This window comes from Chaetomium globosum, genomic scaffold (genome assembly GCF_000143365.1).
Source record: "Chaetomium globosum CBS 148.51 scaffold_4 genomic scaffold, whole genome shotgun sequence".
NCBI classification, from domain to species: domain Eukaryota; kingdom Fungi; phylum Ascomycota; class Sordariomycetes; order Sordariales; family Chaetomiaceae; genus Chaetomium; species Chaetomium globosum.
Genome location: NT_165979.1, coordinates 2,015,416 through 2,029,402, shown reverse-complemented (window position 1 = coordinate 2,029,402; position 13,987 = coordinate 2,015,416). Strand labels below are relative to the sequence as shown.

At 57.6% G+C, this 13,987-nt stretch overlaps 6 protein-coding genes across 6 annotated transcripts in view; 2 read left to right on the top strand and 4 right to left on the bottom strand.

Annotated features, from left to right (window-relative positions):
• CHGG_04369 (uncharacterized protein) overlaps positions 1-760 on the bottom strand; it is a gene marked incomplete at both ends in the record, with an annotated part of 1,790 nt that extends 1,030 nt beyond the window's left edge. The window contains one exon of the mRNA XM_001223582.1: positions 109-760. Coding sequence (XP_001223583.1) covers positions 109-760 — 652 coding nt within the window. The remainder of the gene's footprint in view (positions 1-108) is intronic.
• A 541-nt stretch (positions 761-1,301) lies between these two features.
• Positions 1,302-2,901, bottom strand: CHGG_04368 (uncharacterized protein; the record flags this gene model as incomplete). Its single annotated transcript, XM_001223581.1, has 3 exons — positions 1,302-1,826; positions 1,956-2,471; positions 2,536-2,901. The coding sequence occupies 3 exons, from the start codon at positions 2,899-2,901 to the stop codon at positions 1,302-1,304; spliced, it is 1,407 nt and encodes a 468-aa protein (XP_001223582.1).
• Positions 2,902-3,926: 1,025 nt separating this feature from the next.
• On the top strand, positions 3,927-4,801 carry CHGG_04367 (uncharacterized protein; the record flags this gene model as incomplete). Its single annotated transcript, XM_001223580.1, has 2 exons — positions 3,927-4,406; positions 4,460-4,801. The coding sequence occupies 2 exons, from the start codon at positions 3,927-3,929 to the stop codon at positions 4,799-4,801; spliced, it is 822 nt and encodes a 273-aa protein (XP_001223581.1).
• A 1,293-nt stretch (positions 4,802-6,094) lies between these two features.
• On the top strand, positions 6,095-7,584 carry CHGG_04366 (uncharacterized protein; the record flags this gene model as incomplete). The annotated part of the gene is made up of 3 exons (XM_001223579.1): positions 6,095-6,327; positions 6,460-7,203; positions 7,293-7,584. The coding sequence occupies 3 exons, from the start codon at positions 6,095-6,097 to the stop codon at positions 7,582-7,584; spliced, it is 1,269 nt and encodes a 422-aa protein (XP_001223580.1).
• A 676-nt stretch (positions 7,585-8,260) lies between these two features.
• Positions 8,261-9,601, bottom strand: CHGG_04365 (uncharacterized protein; the record flags this gene model as incomplete). Its single annotated transcript, XM_001223578.1, has 1 exon — positions 8,261-9,601. The coding sequence occupies one exon, from the start codon at positions 9,599-9,601 to the stop codon at positions 8,261-8,263; it is 1,341 nt and encodes a 446-aa protein (XP_001223579.1).
• A 1,101-nt stretch (positions 9,602-10,702) lies between these two features.
• CHGG_04364 (uncharacterized protein) lies at positions 10,703-12,197 on the bottom strand (the record flags this gene model as incomplete). The annotated part of the gene is made up of 5 exons (XM_001223577.1): positions 10,703-11,372; positions 11,428-11,538; positions 11,609-11,656; positions 11,794-11,978; positions 12,048-12,197. The coding sequence occupies 5 exons, from the start codon at positions 12,195-12,197 to the stop codon at positions 10,703-10,705; spliced, it is 1,164 nt and encodes a 387-aa protein (XP_001223578.1).
• Positions 12,198-13,987: the final 1,790 nt, after the last annotated feature.

Here is a 13,987-nt window from a genome sequence, read left to right as displayed (position 1 = left end):
CCCCCCCAAGCCAACATCTAAAAACCCTGGACCCCCCCCCTCCCCCAACCTTTCCCCAACCCCTTCCCAACCCCCAACACCCTCGTCCAAAAGAACTTCGCCATACACCCCCCTCAAACCACCTCCCCCCTTGCCCCATTCTCCCATCATCCTCCCCCCTCAGCTCCCGATGACCCCTCATCCCCTGCCGCCCGCCCAGCCACTCATACACCGCATCCGGCAGCGCTCCCACCACGCCCATCATCCTTCCCACCCACCACGGCCGCGCCGCGAACCACCCCCGCCACCCGCCCAGCGGCGCCGCCCCCGTCACCCACACGCTGGCGCACAGCTCGGGGAACCGCCGCGCGAGGTCCAGCGCCACGAAGCCGCCCATGGAGAGGCCGACCACGTGCGCGCGGCCGTGGTGGGCGTGGGTGCGGATGAGGGGGGCCAGGGTGTCGGCGAGAGCGGGGATGTGGTAGTTTTGCGGGTGGGGTGGGGTGTTGGGGTGGAAGGAGCGCGAGTGGCCGGGGAGGTCGACGAGGAGGAGGTGGTAGTTGGAGAGGAGGGGCGTGACGTGGGCGTATTCGAAGTGGGAGGAGAGGAGGCCGTGGAGGAGGAGGATGGTGGTGGGTTGGTCTGGGTTGAGGGAGAGGTGGAAGGGTGGGGGGTGCTGGAAGGGGGTTGGGGGTGGTTGTGGTTGTGGTGGTGAAGAAGAGGGAGGGGCTGGGATGGCGGTTGGATCGAGCCCCGTTGCTGAGAAGGCTGCGTCGGCCATGTTGAAGGGATGGAGGGACTAAGATGGCATGAAGGTATGTAGATTGCTCAGAGCCCAGTGAGTCCAGCTGCTAAAGGGCCTTAAAAGCAATGCGGTGGTGATGGTTTTCGTCACTTTCTAGCGTCACGCTTGCGCGTCTCGGGGTTCAGGGCGTAACTTTGCGCCGTGCTGACTTCGGCGCCAAGATTCGAGTCAGCAGTGAGGGTTTGGCGAGCTTGATGTCTCGATAACATGATCCTTCATAGGTAATAATCAAGGTGGAATGACTTTAACCTGCACGGATCTTGTGATGGTAGGTTATTTGTGATAGGTACGTGAGAAGGAATTAAATATTTATTTGAAACGCTGGTGGCCGTAATCATGCTCCCCTCTAAATTGAAGCCTTCTACTTTTGTCAAAAAACCTCCCCCAACCGTGTGTTGCAGCTCCAGCCAAGAGCCTAACGTCGAAGACCAAACAGTGATTTGCCCAAAAACAAAACAGGATGTGGCCTGCCCAAGGGGCCACCCTGCCACCGCACGCCCTCACCCCCTGGTATCAATCATCGGGTTGACAGACTCCTCCGCTCAACCCTCCACTCAACATCCGTCCGCTGCCGTATCCCACCACTCGGAAACCCATCCTCATCCTCCTCACCACTCAGCGGCGTGGGCGTCCTCTCCCTCCCACCCCCACCACCCCCACCAAAATTCCTTTCCAAATCCCTCTCCTCATCACTCCCCCTCCTCGCCGCCCCTGCCCCCGCCCCCGCGCCGGCAGCCGACGGCGACGGATCGGCATGCACGGTCACGCGCACGCGGCCCGCCACGGCCTTGGGCACCAGCTCGAGGTCGTCGCGCGAGTGGGCGGGCTCGCTGTCGGGCCCGCTCTCGGCGATGCGGTCCCAGTGCGAGCCCAGGCTGCGCCCGCCGCTGTGCTTGGCCCCGCCGCCCTTGCGCCCGCCCGTCCCGCCGATGGTGACGATGCCCGCGCTCGAACCCTTGAGGTATGATGAAGGGCCGCCGCTCTTGGAGCCCCCGGTGCTGGACGGCCACGCGGATTTCCAGAGGTCGCGGACGAGGGGGCCCTGTTGTGTTGGGGGTTAGATATATGTACGGTCTGGAGTTGCTCATGTTGTTGTTTGGGGTGGAAGGGGGGGTGAGAAAGGGGGTGGGGGGAAGGGACTGGAAAAGGGGGTGGGGAGGAAAATGCTTACCAGTGTGGGCAGGCATGCTGATACGATGCCGCTGCTGATCTCGATAATGTTCCAGGCGCAGGGGTCGGCTAGCGACCATGGCACGTCGTCGGTCGTGTAGTCCAGGTACACGCGGAAGCGGTAAATGCTGGTGAAGACGACGTAACTTCCAAGGGAGAAGACAAACACGAGCAGCGCTTTTTGCAGGATGTTGGTCTTGAGCCGCAGCACGTGGGGTAGAGGGAGGCAGAGGATGGCGATGTCGCAGAGGATGCTCGGGACTGAGATGCACAGCTGCGTGAGGAACAGGTCGATGCAGGTGCCCTCGAGCCATGGCATCCACAGCCTCTGGCGCGGCGTGCATTGCCAGGTGGCGGCTAGGATGCAAGCAATGTTCCAGGCCGTCGAGATGCCGCCGCAGATGTAGCCGCCCAGCCGAACGGAGCGGATGGGGAAGACGCGGAAGTAAAAGAACAGCAACGAGATCTTGTACAGATTGACGCCGGTGACGTAGATGATTTCGGCGCCGACGAGGGTCTACAAGACCGTCAGTATCCACTGGCGGTAATGGATATCGGGAAATGGTGCTGCGCGTGCATACCTCGTTCAACTTCTGCAGTTGCGGAAGGGTCAAGGCGCCTGAATGGAGTCCCAACCCCATCTTGATGAGCTCCAGGTTCATGATCATGTTTCCGATCAGCACCACGAAAGCAGCCACCATCATCCAGTCGTCTATCAGGATCCGGGCGGACTGTCGATAGCGGGCGAGAAAGCGTAACGCCACGAAGACGCCCGCGAAGACGGTGAAGGCTATCGTGACATCCCGAACGTAGCCCCTCGAGTCCTCTGTCAGGTCCTGTTTGGCGGCGAAGTCCATCAATAGCTGCAGGTACGCGCGTTCGGCTTCGGACCGGGAAGTGTCGTTGACCGGATACACCACCGGTGTCGGTTTTGCCGGCAATGTCATTGTCGGCTGTCCTCTAGGGATGCCCTCGGCTTGGATCCACGAGTCCCGTCTCTATGTCACTCTGAGGTTGTCACAGAGCAGCACAAAAGCCAAGCTGGGAGATGGGGACGGATGGAGCAGTCACCCATGCTTCCAAGGGCGACATCTGCCGCTATAAAGTCTGGACTCTGCAGCAACCCGGCAGCCTGGGACGCGAATCTCGGATCGATCGTCGTTGGAAGGGCACGCGATATGCCTTTGTCTTGGGATCTTAGCCCCTTGGCGAGGCTTCAAGATAGGCAACTGGTGCGCAAGATGTCGTGCACCACCATTGCTTTTGCAAACTCTTGAGCCAGTTTTTACCCTCGTGTCTGTCTTCCCAACATCGCAGTTTTTCTGTCTACTGGCGAGGCCCGGATGACATTCCCCAGAGCGGTAAAGAGGAATTGCCTTTCGTGGGGAAGGATCGGCAGTGCAGGCATCCAAAACCCTCCGGCTCCAAACCACCGGCGTTCGCTTCCCACAAGGGCGAAGAGCGAAACTGGGTGTTCATGGCGTCGTGGGTTAACTCCACACCGCCCACACCACGTTTTCTTCAGCCACTAATCGAACGTGGTCGCGCAGGAGTTACCAGGGGCAGGTTACGGCTAGCCCCGAGCTCGCCCCATTCAACAAATTGCCGCGGACCCCGGAACAAGAGCTAGCAAGGGCCCGCATGGAGCTAAGTGAGTACCAGCTCCACAGGGTTTCCAATAGTATCCCCCCTCAACAGCGAGATGGCGATAAGCCATTATGCCCACCTGAGGGGTCCTGAGCGGGGGAGTTCGTGTGTTACGTCTCCCTCGAAAGGGGCGTTTGTCGCCGTTAGCCAAGATAGTTAAAGGTCGACAACGCTGCCAAAGGCTCGCCGATCCCGCGGTATCTGCAACTCTCTCAGGCTTTCCAATCCTTCGGTGATCTGCATTGTAACACCAGCTGCTCGGACTACAGCTGCAGGTCCCAAGTGCTCGGATATACATAATAAGGGGGTGACTAAAGAACCAAAAATGCAGCAACTCACCCGCCTCCTCCAAGTCTTCATCCTGGGCATCCTATTCGCCTCCGCCATGGCCGCCGCCACCAAGCCCACGATCGTCATCGTCCCCGGCTCTTGGCAACTCCCTTCCGCGTGGGACGAGTTCCGGTCCGTACTCGCCCAGGCCAACCATGAGTCGCACCACGTCCCCCTCCCCAGCGTGGGCGGCACCGACCTGCCCCTGACTGGACTGCCTGAAGACGTTGCCGCCGTCCAGCAGGTCCTCGCCGGGCTCGCCGACCAGGGCAAGCAGATCATCCTGCTCTGCCACTCGTCCGGCGGCGTCGTCGGCAGCAACGCCGTTGAAGGTTATGATGTGGCTGCCCGTCAGGCCGCCGGTAAGGTCGGCGGTGTCGTCCGCATCGTCTACCTCTCCGCCTTTATGCTCCCCAAGGACCAGAGCTTGCTGGGCATGCTCGGCGGAACCCCCCTGCCGTGGATGATTGTTCAAGTAAGTGCACGACACACCCAGCTGTCAGAAATGTTTGCTAAACAAAACCGCAGGACGACCGCGTCATCGGCAACCCCGACATGATGCCCGAGGTCGGCTTCAACGACCTGCCGCCCCAGGAGGCGACGTACTGGGCGCAGCAAACGACCTGGACCTCGGCGGCCCTGTTCGCGGCCCCGTCCCAGTTCGAGCCCTGGAACAACGGGATCCCGGGCGCCTACATCTTCCAGACCATCGACAACGCGCTCCCGTACGACCTCCAGCAAGGCATGGCCCAGCAGCTGGCGGCCGGGCCCGACCCGCGCCAGGCTACCATCGAGACCGGCCACTGCGGCTTCCTCAGCCAGCCTGGCGCGTTGTTGGGCGCTCTGAAGGACGTCATTGGGGGGAACTGAGCGAGGGTGTGTCGGGGCCAGTATTGATGGAGGACTGGACTCGGGGATGCTGTCAATGGGCACGGGGTAATAGGTTGCCATATGTAAATCGCAAATCACTTGACTGTCCTGACCTGATTATGTGTGGGAGTACTGGCATGCAGGACTATAATGACAATCCTTGTGATACCGCGAGTCGAGAGAAAGGGCAGGGTGGCTACCTATGTGGCCGGCTGCAAGATGGCGATGCTCACTCCTGGTATCTTCATCTTCCCTTCCACGCTTCGACTAGCATGACGAGACCCGTCCGGTGAAAGCCTGACGTAGACTTAGATTGACATGGAAGGGGCTGATTCAGGGGTTAAGCGAATGCAAGCCCGGCTGGATGCCGGGGAGGAAGATGCCGAGGAGGATCACGCCGCATATCTTGGCAAGAAATGGCGTGCAAGCCATTTGCCAGCGGACTGGTCAAACCCCTGTCTTTGAACGAGTCATGACCTTTCCAATCAGCCACTGTTATTCTCGGGTGTAAGCTGAAACATCCCTACCAAGCCATCATAATGATCTGAGACAAGTCAGTTCACCTCACTGCCAACTAACCACCAACCATGATACATCAATAGCCAGAGAAGGGAGAGTAAGGGGAAGCGAGTGTGGTGGTTAAGAATTCGTTGCAGGAGGCGGCATTATATGTACATACTACCAAGTGCGATATCTCCCTTAACAGAACCGGCTCCCGTTTTGGGATTTGCGACATGATCGCTGCCCGCAGTAAGACTTCAAACCCGAGGGTGGTCACCGGCTTCATGTTGCCGAAGCTGCAGGGCCGGAACACGACGCAAAGACATGATATGATCATCTTGGAGATTCGTCGAGGCACCTATACTACATGTACATGCAAGTACTTCTCTTCGGCAGGCATTGACATTTGAACCCAAGGCGATGGCTAATAGCTGACAAGTTGATAGGTAATTGTTCGTCAGCCCTGAGTGGAATGTCACCGATCAAGAACACAAAAGAGCCAATGGGAACGCGGACAATGTTGCATTCCGCTCTAGAAAAGAGTCCGAGGAGACAAACGCCATCCCGTCTCCCGAGGATTGATAATCAAGGTGTGTTTGTCGTTAATCATCGCGGAATCAACTACCAAACGTGAGTTCAAATATGAGCCTTACGCCTATGGAGATGGATGTTCGCTTATTGCTAACGAACAATAACAGTTCTCGCCCAGCGCTGGTATAATCCACTCCCCGCAGCTTACATCCATATCACGGCCACACCCTTCAACCCCGCTCACTCATCCTCAACGTCAACATGGCCGACTACCCTGAAATCCGCGCAAAGGTGGCTGCCGACCTCCAAACCAGGTTTGACCGCGTCGATGTCACCTACAAGACGGTCAACAACGTGTCCCTCCAAACCGCCATCTTCGTCCCCAAGACAATCTCTTCTCTCACCGAGGCCACCGCCGCGCCGGTCCTGGTTCACTTTCACGGCGGCGGCCTAATAACAGGCGCCGCTCTCGACCTCCTCTTCCTCGTAGACTGGTTTTCGTTCTACTCTCCTTTAACCTCAATTCATGTCAAATCTCAGCGGGCCTCAACTACCTCTTGAATCTCTCTCTCTCTCTCAAATCCCCCCACCCACTCCAAACAACCCCCAAACCTAACCCAAACCAGGGTCCGCGACCTCGCCCACTCCACCCGCACCATCTTCCTCTCCCCGCACTACCGGCTCGCGCCCGAAACCCCCGCGGTGCACATCCTCGACGACATCGCCGACTTCTGGGCCTGGGTGCACAGCGCCCACCTCCCCGCCACCCTGATCACCCACTGGCCGCACCTCACCGCCGACCTAACCCGCCTCGCGGCCGTGGGCGAAAGCGCCGGCGGCTACCTGGCCCTGCAGTCCGCGCTGCAGATGAATCAGGCGGCGCGGTTGAGGGCGGTGATCGCGCAGTATCCGGGGATTTTTCCTGATTTGGCGGCGTTTAATCCGCGGCCGGCGGAGCCGGATGCGGGGTTGGATAAGGTGGTGGAGGGGTATGTGAGCGGGTTGGAGGCGGGGGTGGTGAGGGTGTCGACGGCGTGGCCGGGTTTCGCGGAGGTGACGATGGCGGCGATGCGGAATGGGCTGATGAGGCGGTTGTTTGGGGAGGATGGAAAGGGGAGGTTGACGCTGGGGTATGCGTTGGGCAAGGCGGAGCAGGTGCCGCCGGCGATGTGGGTCATTCAGGGGACGGAGGATGGGTTGGTGGCGAAGGGGGCCGCGGATGAATTGGTGGAGAGGGTGAGGAGGGAGAGGCCCGGGGCGGTGGTGAAGTATACGGTGCGGGAGGGGGATCATGGGTTTGATGCGGGGAGTTCGTTGGGGGATGAGTGGGTGGCGGAGGGGGTGGAGTTTGTTAAGGGGTATTGGTTAAAGTAAGGGAGATGTTGTGGTGGAGGAGTGGTTGGTGTTTGCTTCCAGTTAGCAGCGATACTCTCGGGAACTCTATCAAATCACCTTTCAGATTGGCGCACCAGGCCATACGTGCCCGAGAACTGTTTCTTCTGGGTGGAAATCGGAGAAGATTGCAATTCGGCCCCTCTTCCGCACTACGGAATGTAAGAACAGTGGCAGAGTGGGAGCCTACAAAGGATAACAACAAAACCCAAGTGCTGTGGGCATTTTTGAAACCTCTTGCCGGTTACGGCTGCAAGCTCGCCCCGGAGAATGACACTGGGGGCGGCAGTGGAAGCGGAGGGCGGCATCAGATGGACACTTGGCAACATAATGGCCCTCTCCAAGATTTACAAACATGAGGGGGATCTCTAATCCCCACTTGGCTATGGCTTTCTACTTTGCTGTCCCTGTAGAATTGCCGCGTGCTCATAGCCAACCATGCCCGGTCCTCGGGATTGTCCTGGGGAGAGGAAGGCTACTCAATGTCCAGCCGTGTTCCATAACTATGAGCGAGCTGGTGATGGATGAACTCTGCGAAGTGCAAGGTATCTTGGATGAATATTGGCGGCCATTGTGAAAGCGAAGTGAGCAAGCCAAATCTGTGGGACTGGAGAGAACTCCGATGAACTAATTATAATTAAGTATTACTGTAGTTCGTCTCTAGTCAGCCACGAGTCCAGACTCGAGTGGCAGTGCGTGAAAAACTATATACAACCGGGAGTCTCGACAGAGAACTCGACAGTAAATCTTTGTATGTATAGTCGATAAGGTGGCCATCTAATACCGCCAACTGAACCACCGACAATCCAACCCCCAGACAATATCAGATACGCCCTCGTGACGAAGTCGCCAAGTCGTCCCCCTCCTCTCCGTCAGGGCGTGGGCGGGGCTACCCACGACGAACACGACGACAACGAGGCCAACGAGGCCGACGATGTCAACGATGGTAACGATGTCAACGATGGCACTGATTTCAATGATGCTGGCGATCCGGATGTCAGCCGTGGTGGTGGGGTCATGGGGCCACACACCGTCTCAATCCTTGCCGTAAGTTACGTGACTAAGCATACCCGACGTTGGGAAAGAAGCTGTTACGCCATCCGCCATGACTGTCTGGACGCCGGACCAGCGGAGGTTGACACGCCCTTCCCATACCATGGCCAAGCAGGAGACGGCGGGGTTATCGGCGCTCATGGCAATGGTGGTACTCCAACTCAACTGGGTCGCGCTTCCCGAATGCTGGTCATAGTTTTGCGTGGTCCCCTGGCCCCAAGTGGCGCCAAATCCCGTGTCGAGGACGCGGGGGAGCGATGCCGTGAACGTCGGCGATACCGAGAAGGCGCTGTTGAATCCGGCCGAAAAGGTTGTTGACGCGTCGCGGATATCGATGCCCGAAAAGTTCCAAGTGTAGTCGGTTCCGTTCCAGACCGCGCTGCCCTCTCTCAGAGTTGTCAATCGGAGACCGTCGGGGTCGGGGGTTTGTTCGAAAACGATATTTTCGACGACAGAAGTCGACAACGGCTTGAGAAAGATCGGGCCGATCTGGTCCATATTATCGTTCCCTGCCCTCCCCTTGAACCCAACCAGAAGGCCAGAGCCCACGTTTACCTCCTTGCTGGAGAGCCTGGCTGTGCCGTCCATCCCGTAACCCCAGGAGCGTTGGCTGGTGGTGATGCTGATTCGGCCGACGCGTACGGCGGAGGCGTCGGTGGCCTTCCGCCAAAAAGAGAAGAACGTCTTAGATGAGGGATAGTAAGCCCACAATGTCATGCCGGTGATTAGTTCGTCGTCGGATAAGGTGAACTCGGAAAACTCGTCCTTGCGGACGCCGGCTTGCATCTCGGTTCCGTCGGAAAAAACGACGACAAGCCCACGAATGTATCTAACTCTTCCACTGTTGCGGTACAGTCGCATCGTCCGCACTGACGAACCCGGGCGGCCGAGGATGGTGAAGGGAGCACCCCCTTCGGTAGATCCGACGCTCGTGGGACTAACACAGAGTTGAGGATCCCATGACTCCGCGGAGGAGTATCCAACAACGGAAGCGTAGAAGCGGAAAAGTGTCACCAAACACGGCCAAGATTGAACGCGGCGAGCAAGCATCAACGAAACCAGCGAGGACCTAATGCGGGACCCGAGACGGCACAAGAGGCGGCGCGACCTGTGATAGAGGGCCGGTGCCATTGTGAAGGCGAAGTAGAGACTGGTGAGTACGGCAAGGGTTGTTTGGACGATTAAGACAGCCCGGGTTGCTGCCGAGACAAAAGGCCAGACAAATTTGGGGCCGAGCATGGTCGTGGCAGTGATCAGAAACGTCGGAGTCAGGACGGAGCACAGCATTACGAGTGCCTGCGTGAAGGTTCTTCCTCTTCTCATTGTAAAAGTTACTCGGGCGGGTGGGAAGTCGAGGTAAAGATGGATGCGCGAGAGGGTAGAACAGAAAGCACTGTGTTGGTGAAAATGATGTTTGAGTTGAAGGTGACGCGCTGCAACTTGGAGAGCTGGAGAAAAAAAAGTAGGTCAGGCGGAAGGTGTGCCTGTTCAGGACGCTCAGAATCACGCGGGAGTCACGTTACTGAATGGATGCTCTCTAGGCCTAGGTACCTGCTCAGGTAGGGAATGAAGGTTGTGAGGCATGGGCGCCTGCTTCGAATTGGGTCGATGGAAGTTGATGGAACTCTCTGTCTGTGCGGAGGGGATGGATCACCCGCAACTGCCTTGCTATACTGCACCTCCTCCCGGTTTCATTCATACCTGTTTCTTCTGTTTCCTCTGAAGCTCACCACGCGTGGTACGGTGAACTCTGAAGCTCCGGTCTCCTTCCCCGGTCTCCTTCCCCGGTCTGGTTGGCGATGGGGTTGACGGTGAACCAAGGCTACATTTTGTCGATCAAAACCCACCAAAAACTGAACGTCAAAGACTGGTATGAAACAGGCAACTACGGTACCTAGCTTAGGTAACAAAAGTACTAGGCCCTCGCCGCGAACTGCGAACGCACTGGACGTGACGCGCAATTCGAAGTACGCTTGCTTCCCTCCCCCGGCCTATTGCAGAAGTCCGGGGCCAATACGATATAATATCATGTTACCAGCGCACTTGGCATTTTATATCAACATTGCAACAGCATGGAGAATGCAACGAGCGACGTAAAATTATGTTCATTCGAGGATTTTGAGCTAAGGCCACGAAAGGACCTGCGCAGATTTCCGCGTTCGCCGTGTCAACGGCGCCACACACTGTCCATCCCCATCCGGGCCACTCCTTCCCTTTCCTGGGTCACTCCCGGTAACCACCTATCCAGTTTTACAACCTCGGCCCTTTCTATCCTTGAAGCCCATGCCTATCTTGTACCCCCATGAAACCAAACAACCCACCCTCTCCCCGACCATTATTAACGGCACCAATCCCCATTATGACCTGTCCACGCTCCACTGCTCCGTCACCTGGATGCTCTGCTTCTTGGGCCCATGCCTCTGGCTATGCCCCTTCCCTGACTCGACATCGCTCATGCCGCCCCCCCCCCCTCGAATCCGCCCCCAGAATCTCCTCCTCGCTCCCGTTCCACTCCAGCCCGCCGACAACCGTAGCCTCATGGAACGGAGCTCCCGCGCCCAGGTTGTCTCCCGGCGGGCCCCTCTTGTGTGTCTGACCCGACGAGCCAACGGCCCCCGCCCCGCCCGCACCGTCTTTGCTATCCGTGTCCGATGCAATATCGCTCGAGCTGTCGGGGGCCGCGTTCGGCTCGGCGCTGCGGTGCGCCCTCCCCGGCATGGTGCTGCCGCCAAAAGTGCGAAGGCCGAACCCGCGATGGGAATTGATCTCACCGCTTTGACCCTGTCCCTTTTGTTTCTGGTACCCGCCCGACCCGATGCCTGATCCGTAGCTGAGGACGCGGTCGAGCCACTGCTTGTAGAGCGGCCGGCAGATGGGGATTCCGATGCAGATCATGGTGACGGCGATCTCGGCGGCCGACCAGACGATGAGGCCGACTGTATCGTCTGTTTTGTGGCCTAGCGTTAGAAGAGGATCGTTGAGCCTGCAACGGCAGGAGGGAGGTAGTGGGTGCTTACAGGGATAGTCGGCGCTGGAGAGACTGGGGACTTCGACGGTGCGCTTGATGCCGCATGCCCCGGCGCTACAGGTATCACTGGATTAGAACGAGAATGAGAAAGGCGGAATACTTGGGGAGACCTACAACAGACCCAAGCTCAGACTTATTGCGATGACCATCTTTTCGCGTTGGTTCATCTGCAGCTGCCAGAGAAACAGCCAGGGGAATAATGCGAAAAAGAAATCGGCTATAACGCAGAGGACTGGTGGTCGATTGCAGTCAGCAATGCGGCTTTCCGAAGGGAAAAGCCCGAGCATGAGGAGGTAACTTACTGCACAAAGTAAACGAGACAGGGGTCGTGTTGATATGGCAGAAACCACCTGGAATGCGCCGGTCGTATAGGTAGGCTGGCGGCGTGCATTGCAACCAGAACACAAAGCAGACCGAGATGGAAGCCGCCATCAGACTGGCCATGGTGATCCAAATGGCTACCTTGTGCCATGGCTTCGTAACCAACCGCAACAAGAAAAGACCCAGCGACCACTTTGCCACGGCCATGCCGACAACGGCAAATGTTTGCCCGATAGCCTCAAAAAGAATGGTATTGGCAAGGTCGTCCAGGTCCCCTATGTCGGCGACCCTTTGCCCGAACCCATAGTGAGCCGAGACCGTAGTTGCCGCGGTGTAGCACACAAGGAGGAGCTGGAAAGGAAGCAAGAGTCAACACTTGTCTCTACCGTGGATCCGTGGACCGTGGGGCCCAAGACTTACGAATGCAAAGTTGTAAACGTGGTCGTCGACGCCGTAACTCTGCACCACTTTGATCCGTGTGTAGGCGCGGAGGATAACGAAGACGAAGGCCACGACCGTGACAACCCACATGACTGCAACGGCCCAAGGACCCTGACCTCCCATAGCCATCTCGGCGGCTGTTGTTGACGACGGGAACTTGAAAGGGAACGAAAACGGGAACGGGAACGGCGGGTGGTAAGACGAACGAGTGCCGATGCGCCGAGGTGGGTTACCGAGCTAGAAGAAACACAGTCCAGAAAGGGGGACTTTGCTTGTCCTGGAGTCCCGGCTCCTTATACCACAAGCTGCCCTATCCGATGAAGTCGAAGAGAAGTATCCCAGTATCCCAAGCCACGCATATTCGTCGAGCGATATGCACGCCCAGTTCGAACTCGAATTCGAAGAAGCACAAGCTGCAAGCTCTGCGACTGACTTCTATCTCAGATCAGCTGCATTTTTGGATCGGGAACCGAGACAGAGGCGGCGCCTCATCCAGGTTGCCGGGCCTTCGCCAGGCTCGAACTCAAAGTGACACATACGCCCCCAGTCAAGGGGTTCATATTGTCAGGGAACACGCAATTCTGCTTTCAGGGCGCTCCAGCCACAAAAAGCAAGAGACGGGGCCGATCCAGTGATGAAGAGAGACGCGTTGCTTTCCCAATGCTGGAAGTCGCCGTTGCGCCCCATGTCGAAGCGGGTCCAGAACCTGAATCCACCGCCGGCACGGTCCCCGGGAACCGTTGCCGGCTCCGCCGTTGGACGAGACCAGCATGGTTGATTCGGCAAACAGGGGGGTTCTTGCCGGATAGTTATGCAGCTAACCGGACGATCCAAGGATAGTGTAACATGGGGTTGTGTGAAGGCGGCCAGTAAACGATTGCACAAGTGTTGCAAGGCTCCATTTTTGGAAGGTCTTGGTGTCGTCTGTGGATCTACACTACCAATCGTAGCGAGACCCTATTAGTTGTCGAGTTTTCGAAAAGCAAACTGAGCTGGGGCTGGGGAGGAAGTTGTCCGAAACCAAACATAATCCGGACGGATTTTCACTCCTGAGGAGGGAAGACATTCCTGAGGAAGGAAGACCACATAAGTTCCAGGTGGTGTCTTTTTTTTTTTCGCGCATATCCCGGGAACCCCCAAGATAAGGAAACAAAAGGCCAATGAAAAATAGAAGGTGGGAAAAAACGGCCAAATCGAAGACCAGGCAACGATGCCGCCATTGGTAGGCGACGACCCCGCCCCCGCTCCTTCCAGCTCCGGGAGCGACGTTCAACCACGATAGTTCCTGTTTGCTGTAACACTGCGACTGGGTTGCAGGAAGTTCCGGTGGGGCAGTTTTCGGGAATAGTTCCACAGTCTCCTCACTCTCCTGTGGGCTCAGCCTGTGGAAAGAACTCAGGCTCCCCAGCCGCTGGAGGAAACGTGGCCAGCCGTGTCTTTAATGATCCCCAGCGGTATCTGACATTCTGACTGGCCTCAAGGCGACCTGCGAACACGGGTGTGCTCTGCCGTCCCGTTCCTTCCCAAACTCGCACTCGCAGCGGTTGGACCTGTGGACCATGCAGAGATATTTGTCTGCAGCCCAGTAAGAGGGCGACCTGCTGAGTTCAGTCTCTTTGGTTTCGCTAAGAAAAACAATAACCGGCCCGGCTTGAGTCCGGCTAAAAATACCAGCTCTCGCTTTTTCTCTTCTTCCCATTCCCTTTTTTTATTCAAGCATTGATTCGACTTCTTGACGGCCGCGGCAATGTGGGCTGAGCTGGTGTCAAGCCAAGTCGCCTCTTCACGCCACTCCGTCATTGCGTGCTGACTGCCTAACCCCCAAACTGGCTGTTGTGCTTTTCAGTTCAGCCAAGCCTTCCTCGCGGGAGCATTACACCCACTGCCACTCGAGGGACGACTCGGAACGGGTCCTGTGC